The sequence below is a fragment of the Salvelinus sp. IW2-2015 genome, linkage group LG15 (assembly GCF_002910315.2).
Source record: "Salvelinus sp. IW2-2015 linkage group LG15, ASM291031v2, whole genome shotgun sequence".
NCBI lineage: Eukaryota > Metazoa > Chordata > Actinopteri > Salmoniformes > Salmonidae > Salvelinus > Salvelinus sp. IW2-2015.
The window spans coordinates 63500028-63520131 of NC_036855.1; the positions used below are offsets into that span (position 1 = coordinate 63500028).

Here is a 20104-nt window from a genome sequence, read left to right on the forward strand (position 1 = left end):
TTGCCACTGAGGACAGATGATTTTTACGTGCTTCAGCACTCGACGGTCCCGTTCTGTGGCTTGTGTGGCCTACACTTCGCAGCTGAGCCGTTGTTGCTCCTTGACGTTTTCACTTCACAGCACTTACAGTTGACGGCGGCAGCTCTAGCAGAGCAGAAATGTTAAAAGGTGGCCTCCTATGACAGTGCCCACTTTGAAAGTCACTGAGCTCTTCAGTAAGGCCATTCTACTGCCAATGTTGTTCTATGGAGATTGTATGGCTGTGTGCTCGATTTTATACACTTATAAACGGGTGTGGCTGAAATAGCCGAATCCACTAATTTGAAGGGGTGTCCACATACTTTAAATATATGGGTATATACAAACAATAGTGTATTTATATTTATGTGTTTAACCATACTGTATTTGAGGATATGTGTATCCCATTGTTTCATTTTTTGAAAACATTGAAAAATGTGTGTTGCTTGGGTGCTGAGGTATCTATGAACGCATGTATACTATGCATATACTATACGTGGTGTTTCTGCATGTGTGTGGATGTGCTGCTATCTATAATGTCTAATAAAAGTGGCCTTGTCCCTGTTTGTAACACCACTCCTCTCTCTCTTTGTTTGCTCAGCTCTGGACTGATAATGACTGTTGCAGTACAATCATCACAGCTTGGCACAGCTTCTTTGGAAAATCCTCTGCTAGTTTGACCTTCATAGGGTTAGGGATGCTTGTGCTCCGAACATCTGGCTGGCTGGCAGTCTCAACATCATTCCAACCTCATGAGTTGTCTCTTTTATTTACCTCTCAGCTGTACAGAGCGGCTCCCTCGAGCCTCTCATTGGCTTGCAAGGCACTCAGTCAAACCTCTGGTTCTTTAAAATATCCCACTCATCCAATGAAAGAAAGGCTCAGGGCAGAAGGAATCCTTCTGTGGTAAGCTAGATTGTGTTCGTCTGAGGGAACTACAGGGCTATGACTGTGCTGCTGCCCCTCCCCCATCCCTCCGTGTATGTAGAGGCCTAACTCCCCACGGGAAGTGCTTGTTTCCCAGCATTCAGAAATAACCAGGAGGCAGGCAGTGCTGCAACATGAGCACATTCCTCCTCTAGCGGTTTCTGCCAGGCTGGGGGAGTGCTCTGCGCTGCTGCTGGAATGCTGTGTGTATCTGTCTGTGTGTCTAGATGGAAAGTGTGCTTTTGTGCTAGTGGGTCTTTATAGGTATATGTGTTTAGTTCTTTCCCCTGGTTTTATCTCTGAGAGCCTCTTGAGAGAGTGAGTGTCTTCATGTCTATTTCACCATGCTGTTGCCCTGAGGGCAGTCCATGTCAACACAGTGTTGTGTTGGGGTGTTCTGACATCTGACCACAACACAGTTCCACTGACAGACTAATGCTGTTTTCTTCACATCAGCAATCCCTGCTCTCAATATAGAACTATTACCTAATAGGAGGGAGACCGACTCGATCATCTGCAAAATCATTGGCAAATCTGTAGAAAAGGATTGTCGGTGGAAACAGAGGGATGGGTCATGGGATTTCATGGGGTTTAAGTAGTGTATCTGATGACATTACAGTCATTTTAGTTAAATAACATAGCTTTATTTTTCTAGGATTCATTTAGCCAATTGACTGTATGTAGTGAAGCTATCATACATGACCACAGGGAACAAGTTTGACCCTTTCATATCAAGTGTATGTTGTATCTCATATGACCTATTAGGCTAGTTGGTGTGATGAGGCTGGAATAATTACGTAAAATATATAGACAATTAACCCATTGCTTTCTCTCAAGTAAATGAGTGGTTACACATTTCTGTACACATATCACTATGCCATTTGTACATTGTAAATAGTTTTCTGTTAAAGGGGCAATCCTTAGCCCTATACCTCAGTTCAACATACATTTTTTATTTACATTTGTTTGAGTTGTCAACTAACGTGAATTCACCATGACATTAGATTTAGGTTCAAAGTTGGGTGAAATAGAGATGAAATTCCCTTATGTTGATGACTTTTTACAAATCCAATCAGTTTTCCACGATGATTCAATGTCATCACATAAAAAAAATGTTTTGAAATGATGTGGAAACAACATTGATTCAACCAGTTTTTGCCCAGTGGGATAGATGTAAGGACGGACCTTCCAAGATATCAACATTATATTTTAAACCATGTTTTGAGGCTATACTGTGTTTGTTTACATATACAATATTTACCAACATTGGATTAAAACTAGTTTATATTTTGGGTTCTGATGGGGTGTGACAGTTAAACTAAGCTCATGAGGCATGTATAAGTTATATTATTCAAGAATCAATGGACTCATATGCAGTATATCATTATACTATATATCATAAGTCCAAAAATGTATGTAGCAACTGCAGATTGCCCTTTATGGGAACTAATCKCTGCTCGTGTTTCTTTTCTCTTCACAGAGGAATGTAATGTCCACAGTCTTAATAACTTTATAGAGGACGGAGGTACACAGCTACCTGGACACACAGAGGTGAGTCCCATGACCCCATGTTGACCTGCCTGGACACTCTCCTTTCACTCTACATTAACATATCCCTGCCCTAGATGACTTCCCAAGCTCTCTGTGCTGTAATGCAGCAGTGTTCTGCAATGCAACGGGCAAATTTAATTGAAAGCTGCAACAAACAAAAAACACATCAAATTATTTACATGATAAAGGTTAACGAAATGTTGAAGGTATACTGGATTAGTAGATCCAACTTGTAAGTCGCTCTGGATAAGAGCGTCTGCTAAATGACTTAAATGTAAATGTAATACATTTTGGCACTTATGTGCGTATTTGGCTGTAAGAAATGTATGATTATGTGTTTTGATTTTAGTCTTCCTCCACATGCTTGATCGATCCCCATCCATGATCAATATTCTTGATCAATAGTGAGCGTGTATTGAAAAGAGGTTGTTTTGCATGCCTTTGTGTACCTTGCCTAAGTTGGAAACAACTGACCTCTTTCTACTACAGTTCTCATTGTTCAGTCACAAGACCTCAGTGTCTCTCAGAGAGCTCCTCTCTTTATCAGATCASCTCTCCCCAGGCAATAAGCACAAACTAAAATACTGCCTACAGAGAGAATATTACTGTGTCTGTTCTGTGTCCGTGTCCGTGTTCTCTATCCAGCATTAATCTGTTATTCAAGAACTAGCGAACTTGAACATTTTCTCTCTCACTCATATTCAAGCATGCTTTGACACATAAAGGTGGAAGGCCATACATTTCAAATKGTTCTMATATGCTTTCCACAWCCTAATTCTGTTGATGATTATAGGAATTAAATGCTGTATYCACACCCTGTTTCCTTCCTCCCTGTTTGTGGGTGTGGGGGCTGATAAACAAAAAGGGGAGGGGCTCTGTTTCTCTTCCCGACCGCAGTGTGTTCTCCAGAGCCAGGATACCGCTGTATCTAGGGACCCGCCTCTGTTTTGTCGCACACTAAGCTAATTGGACTGAAGCGCTTTTCCTCCTAGTCACACGGTGAAACAGACCCCACACAGGCAATACTTCTTCACAATTGAGGTTCAAAAGATGATKTAAKACCTGGAATTGGTGAACATAATCTTAGCCGATTGGATCAAGAAAAGCCATTTYCCTCCACTCCAGGKCCAAGACTGTGTCGATAAGGTTTTTTCCCCTCTGTCGTCCTAACTGCAGKGCATAGCACTGTAAAACCTTAGCTGTACMCCTCAGGTGGAATAAAACCAGGAGTAAACAAACCTAGTTGAGAAACAGCCTTTAACCTACTGTATATACAATATCCTGAATTTCACAAACATTTAACTTTTTAACAAGGGTGATTTCTCCTACACATGCTTAATATGCTTATAAATAAACTGAAGTGTGGAGTGTTGAACTGAGAAACTGGACCCTGGCAAACTGGAGTGTGGAGCATTGTGATTGAAGAGTATTGTCAGTGCCAGGTTTGGGGCTTGAATCAAGAAGTGGCTGTATACTGGTCTGGGATGATCTGAGAATATCAAGACTAGGTTTAACGTTATTATAAAAACCAAAACGTTCATTTCAGGCCCTAGTGCAGTATGTACCACATTGCTTCCCATAGTTGAGGGCTACGTTTAGCATAATGATAGGCATGCCTTCACTGGAAAGTGTCCAGGAGCCAYTGCCTCCTAACTCCTATTCAAGTTACATAAGACAAACCACACAAAAGAGAGAAAGTCCACACTCATTACAAAATACATTTGTTTATTTAATTTTGGGTGTGTCCTAAACTATATACTAAACTACGACCATGTACTTTTAATGTACTTTTAACGTACATCGTCACATTCAGTAAACAGATGTTCTCTGTTCATAGGAGGAGAGAAATAGTTTGTGTGGGTTAGTGTTCTGACACTCTTCTCTGTCTGCCCTCCAGACTGACAGACTACAGCAGAACAAAGACACCGTGTTCTTCAGGGACGGGGTTCGCAGGATTGACTTCATACTGTCCTACCTAGATGACAAGGATGGAGAGAAGAAGCAGGTGGGCAGCATAACGCACCATCATCAACACAGAGACAGAGAGCATTGTGTGGTTACAGAGAGACACATGGCAGTTTATCAACACGGACATGACAGCACAGAGCATTAACCTTGGAGTGGTCAGGCGTGCTTTGAGCCTGAACAACTTCAATAAGAACACAGCTATTTTAGTTGTCTGTTGCAATACCTTTTTTCACAGTAAAGACAGTGTCTGGGGTCAACTGACCACGTGACCATGACTCATAATCAGCCTGAATCAGGGCGGTAAGAGGAGAAGGTGGCTAAAAGGAAGTGGCTGATAAGTTCCCAGTGGTTGAAACTTTGTTGTTGGGGTAATTGCRTCACCTCTTTCTTGACAGAGAAGCAAAGATTTCATGCCACAGACAGACCATAGACAGACCAAATTTCATTATTACAAGGCCCTCTAGCTTCTGATTTTTGGACTTTGAGAATGCTGTGACTGGTGCCAGGCAGTCTTTCAACAGAGCTTCTACAAGRACAAAATGGATCCTCCCAAGGAAAAATTATGAGAATGAATGGGGAAGTTAGAATACAAGAATGGATGGAAGGATAAAGTGATAGAGGGGGAGATACAAGGATAAATGCTTTTCTGCCCTGGTACTTGCTATTGCGTAAAGTGCATGTGTGTCTGTATCTGTATTTGTACAGGAGAGGAGGAGGGAGTTTGAGGCCAACCTTAAGAAGGCTGGACTGGAGCTTGAGACTGAGGACAAATTGGTGAGTTACCCATCTGTGGCACGCTGGGGCCCTCTAGTGGTCATCATGCAGCAGCACATCACATTACTGCAAAGTGGGGAATATCTCAGCAGAGCTTTCTTAAAGGGGAATTTCACTCCACATTCTTCTTTCCTCAGTGGTAGAAGGGTGTTTAACATATACTGAGTGTACAAAACTTTAGGAACACCTGCTCTTTCCATAACATAGACTGACCAGGTGAATCCAGGTGAAAGCTTACCTTATATGATCCCTTCAACCAGTGTAGATGAAGGAGAGGAGACAGGTTAATTAAAGAAGAATATTTAAGCCTTGAGACAATTGAGACATTAGTTGTGTATGTGTGCCATTCAGAGGGTGAATGGGCAAGACAAAAGATTTAAGTGCCTTTGAACAGGGTATGGTCGTACATGCCAGGCGCACAGGTTGGTGTGTGTCAAGAACTGCAACGCATCTGGGTTTTTCACGCTCAACAGTTTCCTGTGTGTATCAAGAATGTTCCACCACCGAAAGGACATCCAGCCAACTTGACACAACTGTGGGAAGCATTGGAGTCACCTTGTAGTCCATGCCCCGATGAATTGAGGCTGTTCTGAGCGTAAAAAGAAAATAACTCAGTATTGGGAAGCTGTTCCTAATATTTTGTACAGACAGTGTTTCTATGTTTTCTTTACAAACTTTTAGGTGAAAATGTGTACTATATTCAAATGGAAAATTTTGAAAATATCATAATAGATTTATGATATTTTCAAAATTTTCCATTTGAATATAGTGCTCTATTTTAAAATAGCGTGCTCTATTTTAAATGATTCCTCTGTTTTGTGCTTAAATTGTATGGTCAGTCAAATTGCCTCGCTCTGCCCTCTCTCAACTCATTCCTCTTAGGACTCGGATGATCTGAAAACATACTTCCTGAAGATCCACGCCCCGTGGGAGGTGTTGGCCACCTACGCTGACGTGCTGAAGATCAAGGTTCCCTTTAAGGAAAGCGACATCCCCCACGGACAGGACGTTCCACTGGAGTGGCTCTCCCGACCGTTCCGCCTGCCAGAGAAGGTGATGCGCCCACAGCCTGACTACTTCACCTCTCCATTTGATAAGGACAAGATAGACTTCTTCCTCATCAAAAACCAAGACACCTTCTTCCCCCCCTCTACACGCAACAGAATAGTGAGTACAGTATCTTAACACAGAATCTAGCGAGACACACACACACACACACACACACACACACACACACACACACACACACACACACACACACTAATCTGATGTCCCTTCCTGTCAGGTGTACTACATCCTGTCTCGCTGTCCGTACAATAAAGAGGACCGCAAGGAGACAGACAAGAAAGGTATCAAGCGGTTACTGAACAACGGGACCTACACCTCAGCCTTCCCACTTCATGATGTAAGAAACACGTGACGCCCCACCTACATCACATCAACATACTCACAGTAGATTTCATGTGAGGATGTCAGATTTTTTCTAAACTASAACGGATTATTCTCCTGTCCTCTGTGCTGTCAGTGTCGATACTGGGAGAGGAACACAAATGAGCAGTGTGAGAGCGAACGCTACCACCTCTATAAGAATTGGGCTAGGTTCCTCTGTTTCTACAAGGAGCAGCCCCTCAACCTCATCAGGTAAGACAACATCGGCTGGACATCGGTTACATTTCCCCCATGCATAGACACAAAGATCTACGTCTATAACGGGGGGAGGGGAGGGAGGGGGGGAGGGGGGCGAACTCAGTCCAGCTTTAAACTTACTCTTGAAAGTTGTAATAGTAGAATGCACAAGGTGCAATTTCGAAATTGGGTAGTGCATCATCAGTTCCTCTTGTCATGTCAGTCAATGCATACCATAGAGAGCTATGTATAACTTGTCAGAAATGTCAGCTAACGTTTTTTTACTTAGGTTTTATAGCCCATAGATATTGTTGTAATAATTGTTGTCACTCAAATGTCACATGAATACACATTAGACATGACAAAATGTCTAGAATTGCACGAAAATGTGCTTTAAACCTGCAACATTCTCTCCACCAACAAGAGCGGTGTGAACAGTTTGTGTCATGAACAGTCCCTTTGCCCATAGAAATAGACGTGGTGTGCACATGGGGGCGGGGACGTAGGATGTCCCCCAATGATGGAAGGGGGGCCCCGAGTGAAAAAGTTTGGGAACACCTGATCTATAACAGCATGCAAGTACTAAGTGTCCCTACTCCCTAATGCCAAATAAATTGAATTATCTCTGTGTTGTTAACAGGAAGTATTATGGGGAGAAGATTGGGATCTACTTTGCCTGGCTGGGCTTCTACACAGAGATGTTGTTCTTTGCTGCGGTCATGGGGGTCATATGTTTTATCTATGGTGTGCTAAGCTACGATGACAATTTAACAAGGTTAGTACCACCAGGGGGCAGAAAGGTGCCTTTTTTGAAAAATAGGAAAACAGTTAATTGTCTGCATTTAAACAGGCAGCCCAATTCTAATATTTCGCCCAATTATTGGCAGAAGATCAATCAATCAATCAAATGTATTTATAAAGCCCTTTTTACATCAGCCGATGTCACAAAGTGATGTACAGAAACCCAGTCTAAAACCCCAAACAGCAAGCAATGCAGGTGTAGAAGCACGGTGGCTAGGAAAAACTCCCTAGAAAGGCCAGAATCTAGGAAGAAACCTAGAGAGGAACCAGGCTCTGAGGGGTGGCCAGTCCTCTTCTGGCTGTGCCGGGTGGAGATTATAACAGAACATGGCCAAGATGTTCAAAAGTTCACAGATGGCCAGCAGGGTCAAATAATAATAACCACAGTGGTTGTAGAGGGTGCAACAGGTCAGCACCTCAGGARTAAATGTCAGTTGGCTTTTCATAGCCGATCATTCAGAGTTAGAGACAGCAGGTGGGGAAGAGAGAGAGTCCAAAACAGCAGGTCCGGGACAAGGTAGCACGTCCGGTGAACAGGTCAGGGTTCCATAGCCGCAGGCAGAACAGTTGAAACTGGAGCAGCAGCATGACCAGGTGGACTGGGGACAGCAAGGAGTCATCAGGCCAGGTAGTCCTGAGGCATGGTCCTAGGGCTGAGGTCCTCCGAGAGAAGAGAGAGAGAAAGAGAGAGAGAATTAGAGGGAGCATACTTACATTTACACAGGACACCGGATAAGACAGGAGAAATACTCCAGATATAACAGACTGACCTTAGCCCCCCGACACATAAACCTTCACAGCATAAATACTGGAGGCTAAGACAGGAGGGGTCGGGAGACACTGTGGCCCTGTCCGACGATACCCCCAAACAGGGCTAAACAGGCAGGATATAACCCCACCCACTTTGCCAAAGCACAGCCCCCACACCACTAGAGGGATATCTTCAACCACCAACCTACTACCCTGAGACAAGGCTGAGTATAGCCCACGAAGATCTCCACCACGGCACGAACCCGAGGGGGGCGTCAACCCGCACAGGACGATCACGTCAGTGACTCAACCCACTCGAGTGACGCACCCCTCCTAGGGACAGCATGGAAGAGCAACAGTAAGCCAGTGACTCCGCCCCAGTTATAGGGTTAGAGGCAGAGAATCCCAGTGGAGAGAGGGGAACCGGCCAGGCAGAGACAGCAAGGGCGGTTCGTCGCTCCAGTGCCTTTCCGTTCACCTTCCTACCCTTGGGCCAGACTACACTCAATCATAGGACCTACTGAAGAGATGAGTCTTCAATAAAGACTTAGAGGTCGAGACCGAGTTCTGCGTCTCTCACATGGGTAGGCAGACCATTCCATAAAAATGGAGCTCTATAGGAGAAAGCCCTGCCTCCAACTGTTTGCTTAGATATTCTAGGGACAGTAAGGAGGCCTGCGTCTTGTAACCATAGCGTATGTGTAGGTATGTACATCAGGACCAAATCGGAAAGATAGGTAGGAGCAAGCCCATGTAATGCTTTGTAGGTTAGCAGTAAAACCTTGAAATCAGCCCTWGCCTTAACAGGAAGCCAKTGTAGAGAGGAGTAATATAATACTAGAGTAATATGATCACATTTTTTGATTCTAGTCAAGATTCTAGCAGCCGTGTTCAGCACTAACTGAAGTTTATTTAGTGCTTTATCCGGGTAGCCGGAAAGTAGAGCATTGCAGTAGTCTAATCTAGAAGTGACAAAAGCATGGATACATTTTTCTGAATCATTTTAGGACAGAAAGTTTCTGAAATTTGCAATGTTATGAAGATGGAAAAAAGCTGTCCTCTAAATATTCTTGATATGTTCATCAAAAGAGAGATCGGGGTCCAGAGTAACACYGAGGTCCTTCRCAGTTTTGTTTGAGATGACTGTACAACCAATCAAGATTAATTGTCAGATTCAACAGAAGATCTCTTTGTTTCTTGGGACCTAGAACTAGCATATCTGTTTTGTCCGAGTTTAAAATAAAAAGTACAAAAAGTACAAAAGTTTTTTTTTAAAGTAACAACAAATAAGATCTGATATCAATGTTCAAAATACGAATTATTGGGCTGCCTGTTTAAACACAGCCTTTGAATCATGCCCAAGTGGGCTCTCATACACACACACACACACCTAATGGTGTGTATTCAGTATATTAATAATAATTGTGTAAAAAAAAAGACATCTTTGTTGTTGCACATCCAACAGTACACTAAATCACACAACTTTGTCAGTCTATACAAGACATGTGAAGTCATATCAAATGTATTATGTTCTTTCCCACTTTCTATTCTTCCTATTTATCTCTCCCACAGTAAGGAGATCTGTGACCCCAGCATTGGAGGGAGTATTGTGATGTGTCCRCTGTGTGATAAGAAGTGTAGTTACTGGAAGCTCAACTCCACGTGTCTCTCATCCTGGGTAAGGGAACATATACAATATATTCTGTCATTCAGTCACAATGTAATCTTTCCTCAAATGGCTAATCATAATCTCATGATGATTGGCCATTACATCTAATTATTGATGGCTCTTCACACTTWAAAAAATGATGGCTGTGTAAATATTCTGCATGCTTAGCTTATTGTTTAAACCAGCCTGTCAATCAAAGCCAGTGAAATCTCCCATGCTGAGTGTGCAGTATGTCATATTGCTGTGGCCAAAGCACGGCATGTCATTTCCTCTGGGTGGTTAGGAGCTCATCCTGTCCCTTGTTCCCTCTTCCAGCAATCCCATCTGTTTGATAACGAGGGGACCGTGTTCTTTGCCATGTTTATGGGGATCTGGGGTAAGTGTCTGTCCACTCTGTTGTTACTGTATTTAACCTGTTGGAGAATTACAGTACATCCCCTGTGAGGGAGGCAGACTGTTACTGTTAGAGTGTAATGACCCTGTCGGTTCTGCAGTGACTCTGTTCCTGGAGTTCTGGAAGCGGCGCCAGGCCCAGTTGGAGTATGAATGGGACCTGGTGGATTTCGAGGAGGAGCAGCAGCAGCTCCAGATCCGCCCGGAGTTTGAGACGAGGTGCACTGACCAGAGACTCAACCGGATCACCCAGGTACGGGCTGCCAACTGGTTATTACACACTACTTGTAATACTGTGCAAATTCTAAAGTATTCAATGTAAGCTACTGACTGGGCTTTCCGTTATTTGTTATTGTGCAGGAAATGGAGCCATACCTACCCCTCCCCAAAAAGTGTGGTCGCTTTTGCCTCTCCGGGGTTACTGTTCTGTTCTGGGTAAGCCAACATACTACACCAACTCTGTGTGTCTGCAATAATTTGTTCACCAGTGTGCAGTATACTGTATGTGCGCTGTAAGTGGGCACTGTAGCATGTGGATTTTGTATTCTCCACAGATGCTTCTGATTGTGGCCTGTATCACTGGGGTGATAGTCTACAGGCTGGCTGTGTATGCGGCCTTCGCCAGCATCATGAAGGACAGCCCCACTAAGAAGATCCATCTGGTGGGCTCTCTCATCACCCCGCAGCTCGCTACCTCTGTCACCGCCTCCTTTATCAACTTTGTCATCATTATGATCCTTAACTTCTTCTATGAGCGAGTGGCCATTTGGATCACAGATATGGGTGAGGAGGAGTAGCTCACTATCATGACGATTTTCTCAGGAGGAGCAGRAAATGCAGGGAGATGGAACACTGAGGGCATATCAAGTTAAAGTGATGTTTAACCCAGGTCACATTAACTATACATTTCCTACTCATTTAAAACAAAAACAAATTCTCTCCTATAAAGATTCACTCATACCTCAGCAGTACATTGCACCTGTTAGTTTAGGTAGCTGGTGTGCCTTGAATGGCTTTGACCTCCAACTACTTGCTCCAACAGAAATTCCCAAGACACATCTGGAGTATGAAAACAAGTTGACAATGAAGATGTTCCTCTTCCAGTTTGTCAACTACTATTCTTCATGTTTCTACGTGGCCTTCTTCAAGGGCAAGTTTGTGGGTTACCCAGGCAAATACACGTACATGTTTGGCAAATACAGCACGCTGAGGAACGAGGAGGTGAGCTTTGTCACACAGCATCTACAGTATATGAACACATTCTACCATATGAAACTCACACCTTTTGAAGAGTAAACTACAGTATTTATGTTTTGATCTCAAACCTAACTGTTAAACACCCACTGTAATTTGTCCCAGTGTGACCCAGGAGGCTGTCTGATTGAGCTGACCACCCAGCTGGTGATTGTCATGACAGGGAAGCAGGTGTGTGGGAACATCCAGGAGGCTCTACTGCCGTGAGTTTCACTGACCTCTGACCTACTTCTGATAGACGGCGAAATGTACCTCGATGACCTTTCAGTTGCATATTTACTCCACCATGGGGTGTGAACCAGGTTGAACTTGTTAAAGATGTCCGACATTCAGTATGTAAATTGTACGCGTGCCCTCCTCAGAGTTCAATATTCTCTTGATCTATATTATATCCTGTCAGGCTGCTGAGGAACTGGTGGTGCAGCAGGAAGGCCCGGAAAGACCAGTACAGCCGCTGGGAGCAGGACCACGACCTGCAGAACTTCAGCCAGCTGGGCCTGTTCTATGAGTACCTGGAGATGGGTAAGGAGGCCCTTAACCCACTCCACTCTCTTCCCACATAGACAGGAGACGGTGTAGGGCTGTTCATCAACATGCACTCTCTCTCTCTCTCTCTCTCTCTGCAGTAATCCAGTTTGGCTTCATCACTCTGTTTGTGGCCTCTTTCCCCCTGGCCCCCCTGCTGGCCCTCTGTAACAACATCCTGGAGGTCAGAGTGGACGCCTGGAAGTTCACCACCCAGTTCCGCCGGCCTGTGGCGGCCAAGGCCCACAACATCGGAGCATGGCAGGAGATCCTCAATGTGGTAGCCATCTTGTCCGTTGTCACCAATGTGAGAAGGATTAAATGTTATTAAGCTGTAGCCACATTGTTGTTATCAAGTGTTCAAATCTATGTCTTTATTGTTGAACAGCCCCATTTTATAATTCATATATACTATATAATCAAAATACAGTAATTCAATAGTTCAATGTGTCTCGGATCCCCTCTCATGCTATCTCATCTCCCCAGGCATTCATCATGGCCTTTACTTCAGACATGATCCCCCGCCTGGTCTACCTGTATACCTACCACCCTGGCTCTGAAGCCACCATGAGTGGCTACATCAACAACAGCCTGTCAGTGTATGACATCTCCCAGATCCCTCTCCTCAGTACGCCCGAGGAGGGGGCGATTCCTGCCTGGTTCAACAGCTCCTTCATCACCACCTGCAGGTGGGAAGCGACTGCAATGCCAGGCCACTCACTTGCACATTTAAATACCCTTTGTCTTGACTTCACTTGAMGTCTTGACTATGGAGCTGTGATTGTATTAATCCAGATGTTTACWGAGGACAGGTCAATGCTTSGGGTTTAGCACKAKTGTATGTAGTTGTTGTGTCYTGACATTRGCCCTATATRTTGTCTCAGGTACCGTGACTACCGCTACCCTCCAGGCCACCAGAGGCAGTACTCCCACACTATGCAATTCTGGCACATCCTGGCAGCCAAACTGGCCTTCATCATTATCATGGAGGTAAGCCATCCAAAATATGTCTATGGAACACAGCACATCTCTCCACTCTAAACCAGCAGGTGCTCTCTCCATTATATACAGTAYGCAACAGAGCCCAATCTTTGCTATCACTGTCTTTTAACATGTTATTATCTGTACGTCATAAGGTGAGTGTGTGATAATGGTATGCTCTGTAAAAAAATGTCTTCCTTTCCCATCAGCACGTGGTGTTTGTGGTGAAGTTCTTTGTGGCCTGGCTGATCCCGGATGTGCCATCCGAGGTGAAGGCTCGGCTTAAACGGGAACGTTACCTCATCCAGGAATACCTGCACAACTACGAGGTTGAGAAGCTCAAGATCCAGCTGAGTCAGAGTTTTATCATTGAACCCAAACCTGAGGTCTGCACTGCCACCGACAAGCATGACGTGTTATCTGAGTAGGCCCCCCAATCAGTAACTCTCACCCACCTGGCTAACYTAACTGGGAGGGTGTTGCTGTGAAGTCTCCTCCACTGATAGAAAACAGAAGTACAGTAAAGGGCTTCTGTCAGTGGGGCAATCCTATCAATTGTTTCTCTTTGTTTTGTTGTTTGTTCATTTTCAAATGAGCAGCTAGCAGATTTCAACCTTTTCGCCTATATTAGGACTGTCATTGGAGGCAGGGATGGATTAATTTGATCGATGACCACATCTCGTCACCTTTTCTCAGCGTCCAATGCTGCTTCATATCTTCAGTGCAATGATGTTTCTTGCAAGTGATTCAGTCACTCAGTGCCAGTGTTGATCGTGATAGGATATTATGTCAATCCTACAAAAGTATGTGCCAACTTGTTAAGTGTTCAGTTAAATGCTATTGGGATTCATGATATTGTACCAGACAATATACAGCTTCTTGAAACAAATGTAATCTAATGCTCACCTTATCTACAATGTCATAATATGTTACTAACAAATGTCCAGCAAAGACTGCCAAAGATATCCCATGGCTTTTATCAGCAGCTATCTAATAAATTACCTTTAAAGAAATATGCATGTTTGATAGAATGTAACATATAAAAATCTAATTTATTTGCCTTCAGATGTTGGCATGTTATCTGCTTCAATTTGGCTGTAGCTGGGCTACATTAAATGTGATGTGTTTTCCTTGCGTTACTGTCATGTATTTGAGATATTTTCATGGGAGTCAATGTAAAAACTGTAAATTAAAGGCCCAATGCAGTCGTTTGTAAATCAATATCAAATMATTTCTGGGTAACAATTACCGTAAAAATTGGCAAAAATTGCTTTATAGCTAAACTATTTTTTCAAGCAAGAATTTTGCTAGGACTGTCTGGGAGTAGTCTGAGTGGGGAGGGGGAAACTCAAAACTAGCTGTTATTGGCAGAGAGGTTTGGAACTTTCTTTGTATCTGTCCATCAACCAATTTACTACTTGGTGATGTCACCATGGAAAGCTGAAACTCCCATCCATGCAAACCTGATGATTAGGAGGTCCTGTGTATATTGTATGTTCAACCAGCAAATATCAGGAAATAACTGATCACATTTTTTCACACTTTTAGAGTGTTTTCATCAGCTGTTGTACAATTGCGATATAAAACACAGGAAAAACAGCATTTTGACTGCAGTGGCCCTTTTAAAAACGGTTTCTCTCAGCTGGGTAATGCTAGATAGATAGAGCTACTGTAATGGTCCAAGAGGGTAATACACCCCAACGTCTACTGTATATACACTACCGTTCAAAAGTTTGGGGTCACTTAGAAATGTCCTTGTTTTTTAAAGAAAATCAAATTTTTTGTCCATTAAAATAACATCAAATTGATCAGAAATACAGTGTAGACATTGTTAATGTTGTAAAAGACTACTGTAGCTGGAAACGGCAGATTTTTTATGGAATATATACATAGGTGTACATAGGCCCATTCTCAGCAAACATCACTCCTGTGTTCTAATGACACGTTGTGTTAGCTAATCCAAGTTTATCATTTTAAAAGGCTAATTGATCATTAGAAAACCCTTTTGCAATTATGTTAACACAGCTGAAAAATGTTGTCCTGATTAAAGAAGCAATAAAACTGGCCTTCTTTAGACTAGTTGAGTATCTGGAGCATCAGCACTTGTGGGTTCAATTACAAGCTCAAAATGGCCAGAAACAAAAACCTTTCTTCTGAAACTTGTCAGTCTATTCTTGTTCTGAGAGATGAAGACTATTCCATGTGAGAAATTGCCAAGAAACTGAAGATCTCGTACAACGCTGTGTACTACTCTCTTCACAAAACAGCGCAAACTAGCTCTAACCAGAATACAAAGAGGAGTGGGAGGCCCCGGTGCACAACTRAGCAAGAAGACAAGTACTTTAGAGTGTCTAGTTTGAGAAACAGATGCCTCACAAGTCCTCAACTGGCAGCTTCATTAAATAGTACCCGCAAAACACCAGTCTCAACGTCAACAATGAAGAGGCGACTCCGGGATGCTGGATTAGCTAACACAACGTGSCATTGGAACACAGGAGTGATGGTTGCTGATAATGGGCCTCTGTACGCCTATGTAGATATTCTATAAAAAATCWGCCTTTTCCAGCTACAATAGTAATTTGCAACATTAACAATGTCTACACTGTATTTCTGATCAATTTGATGTTATTTTAATGGACAAAAAATTGCTTTTCTTTCAAAAACAAGGACATTTCTAAGTGACCCCAAACTGTTGAACGGTAGTGTATGTTTGGTCTGATAGAGCCCTTTCCAGTGGATATCATCTACACTCCATTTGAAATGTTTTGAGTGGCATATTAAGTCATACCAGACAAAATATTAGCCATGTTTTTGGGGTTGCATTCCTMTTTCTTATTTAGATTTATGGCGAGATATGCATCTTGTACATATGATTTCTTCTGGTGTGGGAGGCAAATGTGTTACTCGCACATGTATCTATCTGCTCTTTATTTTGACACTTATCAAACTCATTGTAAGCAGGAAAATCAAATTCCTCAGCCCTGTTAGTCATTACTCACTTAAGTTAAGTTGATCATTCCTGTCTGCTTTTTCTGTCATACTCTGTGTCTGTACTCCGTAGCACAATGGATGGCCTTCTCTTTTTAATTTTGTTTTAGCACAGAGCACTTATATGGGACTGATTTGATTTAGCCAATGAGTCTTTCAGACAGAAAACTCCACTACATTATTACTGTTTAATGTCAATCATTCCAACATGTCTGGATGGTCTCATATTAAAAGGAAAGTTGACTTTAGATTACATGTTTCAAAACAATTGTTATGAAATTCAACTTCAAAAGGGACTGTAGCTTATTGAATCGATTTCAAGTTACTGTAGTGTGATTTGTGCAAACAGAGGTGTTAGCTATACAGTATATAGACTCAGAGTATGCATCACAATCTCGTGTCCCATAGACATTCAATGTAAGGAGACATGCATATTTTAACAACATGAGTGAACTGTCCACTTTACAGCAATAAATTCACACTATTTTATCACAGCCAGTATACACATGAAGAATGTTGGGATATGTACAGTAGTTGCCACATTAATTTCAGTAAACAACCCACTTATTATTTAGATTGTTGTACAGATTACATTTGTAAAGGATAGTTTACTCAATGTAAGATTAGGTATTTCTGTAGTTTATTGATCAGTTTTGATTCTGTAGGCTTTTTCTAGGTTCATCTGTTTTGAACTAATCTGTTTTGTAAATGTTAATAGCCTCTCATGCTGAAGGTGGACACTATACCCTTGGATGATTTTACTTGGTATAACTTCAACCTCAAAGTCACATGGTACATCACTATCTCAGGCTTGTCAATATCCCAGTGCTTGACTAACACCACTCTCAGCCATACAGACAAAATCCATTGGGAGACTCTTGACTCCTCATGTCCTTCTTGCATGCAGGTGGAAGCCCATAGTACAATGACCAGATAGATCAATGCCTTAAATGTCTATGTTTACTTTTGGGATGTCTTCCAAAAAACAATAACTTTCTACTTGGTTCTATTCCTATTGATGTTTCGACACTCATATGTTTTTTTATATAGTCTTGTTTTTCTTGGTTGGTTTTTGTTTTTCTTTCTTCTTTGTGTTTTTTTTTCTAAATATGTCGTTTTTTCGTTCTTTGCTTCTTTCCTTGAAAGGTCTATGGAACTTATTAACAAACATTTGATAATTAATTGCTTTAAATATAAATTTTCAGGATTTTTAAATGTGGTGCACTCTACAATTTACTGTATAACTAAAAAATCTCAAAATTCACATGATTTACAGTGTTTTCAAAAATATTGTTCAAACAAAATGTTTAGGTAGTAATGTAGTGAATGATACAGCTGACAATAGAGGCCTATTCATATGCAGAAAACTTCAAATATTTGACAAAACATCAATATCATGTTTTTTAAATAGGATGATCGGTCACATTTCACACCCAGCCATTGTACTCGAGGATGTCTCATTGACCTAATGCAAAAACCTGATCGGAATTATAGTAATGCCCCGCAATGCAATCAGGCCTCAATCCAATTATATTGTAGTAGCATTAGTAGGTGCCAGTTTTTCAGAATCCCCATGGTCTCTCAAAGTGTCTGGGCTCTCACATTTAATATTTCACAATGACCCACTCAAATGAATTTGGTGGAACCGCAATTCTCTCGAAATAGTCAAAAACATGGTCAATGATTTATTATTTGAAACATTGTTTCAAGAATATGCATGAGTATCCCCCATATTAATACCCTCTACCCTTTGATGTTATAGTTACAGTGTGTGTTGTGTGTTGTGTGGTGTTGTGTTGTGTGTGTGTGTTGTGTGTGTTGTGTGTGGTGTGTTGGGTGTTGTGTGTGTGCTGTGTGTTGTTGTGTGTGTGTGTGTGGTTGTGAGCAAGCGAGAAAGAGAGAGGTGGGTGAAGTGATGTGTGGGGATGCCTAAATTAGTGTGGATTCTTGTTTCACGAGAGCTCATCGAAGGGGAAATCAAGCCCCGTCTGTTCCATTAGCACCGCCCTACGAGCTAAGACAGATTTTATGTAGGCTACATGTAGACTTCAGTCTGTATAAAAAAAAACTTGGAAGGTTGTTAAAACTGAAAATGAACTCGTTGTAATGTCACAGCATTGCCCTCACACTGTAAGTATGATTTCCAAAATGCAATCAAACCATCCTTTCTTATTCCAGCCTAAACCACTCCCTAAACAGTCGATTACAGTTAACAACAATAGCTTCAGGACCAGTAAGGCTATATTGAATTATCGCTCTTGATCCAGTAATGGGGATCGGCGTGCACCACGCCAATAGTTGCACGAGGCTGTCGCTACCTTGTGCTGAACAGCCAGAGGTTCTCCGACTCAAAAACTGCGTCTCCCATGAGACGCGCAAGCCGCTTGTGTTATAGAACAACTCCACACACGCTAGATTTCCCGCGTTTACTATAGTGTTTTGTTTAACAATGATATGGTTATCCACCGTAGACGCTTCTACTTTTCTCTTTCGATCGTTTATGAATTATCTGAGATTCATTACGATGGCCTTCATGCACTTGTTACGTGAGGCGAACGATGAGTTTATAATGTGAAGGGAATCAGAGCTATCTGATCCTTTCATATGAGCGTCTTTACACGATCACGTGATAGGCTACAGATCTTGTCTGTTTTCTTATCAAATTAATCATATACATCGCTTTGCTTCACCGTTTGTTCGGTCACATTTACCGTAACATGAAGCTTAAACAATAGACATTTTGAGAAAAACATTAATTCTGATATGGGTCCTCAAGATGAACCAAAGACGGGATAAAGAATTTGGGCAAAAAAAATGACCTGGCAGAGTAACAATAGTGTGAGTTTCGTTTTAATGCAGCTAGCCCATGTTTAAACATAGGGCTGGTTATGATTTCTGTATTTTCAAGTGATAGGCCTACAATATGGTGGTGTAATATGGTGGTGTAATGGTAGTAGACTACTTACTGTACGTTCCTATCCTATGCCGAGAAGTGTTTTACTTTTATCTCAAACAGCTTGCAGTCATGGTCACGCCTCTAATAGACGTAGTGGGAAAATTATGCAATTCTGTATAACCTCGTGAAAGCACAGGAAGGACCTTGATGCATGTGGAAAAAGTCACTAATACATTCACGCATTAAACAGATAGCTATGAAAAGCATTTGCCGTGAACTAGCCTAGTATGTATGCGATTAGATTAAAAAAAATCCACGGAGTGTTATCTTCGTTTGCAACTGGCTTGTGACTGCGTCCCTGTAATATTTTAAATATTTTACTGAAAACTTCCTGTAGTTGTGGGAGGGTATCTATTTCATTATTTACGGGATGGGTATCGATTTATTACTAGTCTAAACGTCTAACTGATTTGTCTTGCTAAGTGGCAAGGCCTTCATTCAGACATATATTCTGATGCTTGTAGTTGCAGCATACTGTCAATAAATGTATTGTTGAAGCTCTAAATGAATATATTTCGTTTTGGTTAGAATTTTTTTTCGATTCATTGTTGCTTTCTTCGATAGGCCCATTTGGATTCCAAATCCCACTTTAAACTTAGTCTGTATGAAATAACAGTTACATGTTATTGCGTAAAAAATATGTATTTTTCGTTCGGCATAACGAAATGATCACCTTAATGTAGTTCATGTAAATTACACATTATGTGCAGTAGTTTTGATATTCCAAATGTATTTTCTAAACAGGAGTGCATAATTAGCATTCGTCATTGTTACAGTGCCGTTGTGAATAAGATAGAGTTCTTATCATTTTTTCCTTATGCCGATTTCACATCATTTTTTTAGGTATAGGCCTAATACTGTAACTGTAGGCTAAGCTTTATTTGGCAAACGAATGAATTGTGCATATGGTCATAAATGCATTT

At 41.9% G+C, this 20104-nt stretch overlaps 1 protein-coding gene across 1 annotated transcript in view; it reads left to right on the top strand.

Moving 5' to 3' along the window:
* LOC111974819 (anoctamin-5) overlaps positions 1 to 16473 on the top strand; it is a 24090-nt gene extending 7617 nt beyond the window's left edge. Inside the window, exons 2-20 of the mRNA XM_024002833.2 lie at positions 2426 to 2496; positions 4394 to 4501; positions 5170 to 5238; positions 6121 to 6405; positions 6524 to 6643; positions 6764 to 6879; positions 7505 to 7639; positions 9988 to 10093; positions 10400 to 10460; positions 10579 to 10730; positions 10838 to 10912; positions 11032 to 11260; positions 11520 to 11698; positions 11837 to 11934; positions 12132 to 12253; positions 12358 to 12563; positions 12743 to 12945; positions 13141 to 13246; positions 13447 to 16473. Of these exons, the coding sequence (XP_023858601.1) occupies positions 2426 to 2496; positions 4394 to 4501; positions 5170 to 5238; positions 6121 to 6405; positions 6524 to 6643; positions 6764 to 6879; positions 7505 to 7639; positions 9988 to 10093; positions 10400 to 10460; positions 10579 to 10730; positions 10838 to 10912; positions 11032 to 11260; positions 11520 to 11698; positions 11837 to 11934; positions 12132 to 12253; positions 12358 to 12563; positions 12743 to 12945; positions 13141 to 13246; positions 13447 to 13665 (2660 nt within the window). The 3' untranslated portion in view covers positions 13666 to 16473. The remainder of the gene's footprint in view (positions 1 to 2425; positions 2497 to 4393; positions 4502 to 5169; positions 5239 to 6120; positions 6406 to 6523; positions 6644 to 6763; positions 6880 to 7504; positions 7640 to 9987; positions 10094 to 10399; positions 10461 to 10578; positions 10731 to 10837; positions 10913 to 11031; positions 11261 to 11519; positions 11699 to 11836; positions 11935 to 12131; positions 12254 to 12357; positions 12564 to 12742; positions 12946 to 13140; positions 13247 to 13446) is intronic.
* The last annotated feature ends 3631 nt before the right edge of the window (positions 16474 to 20104 follow it).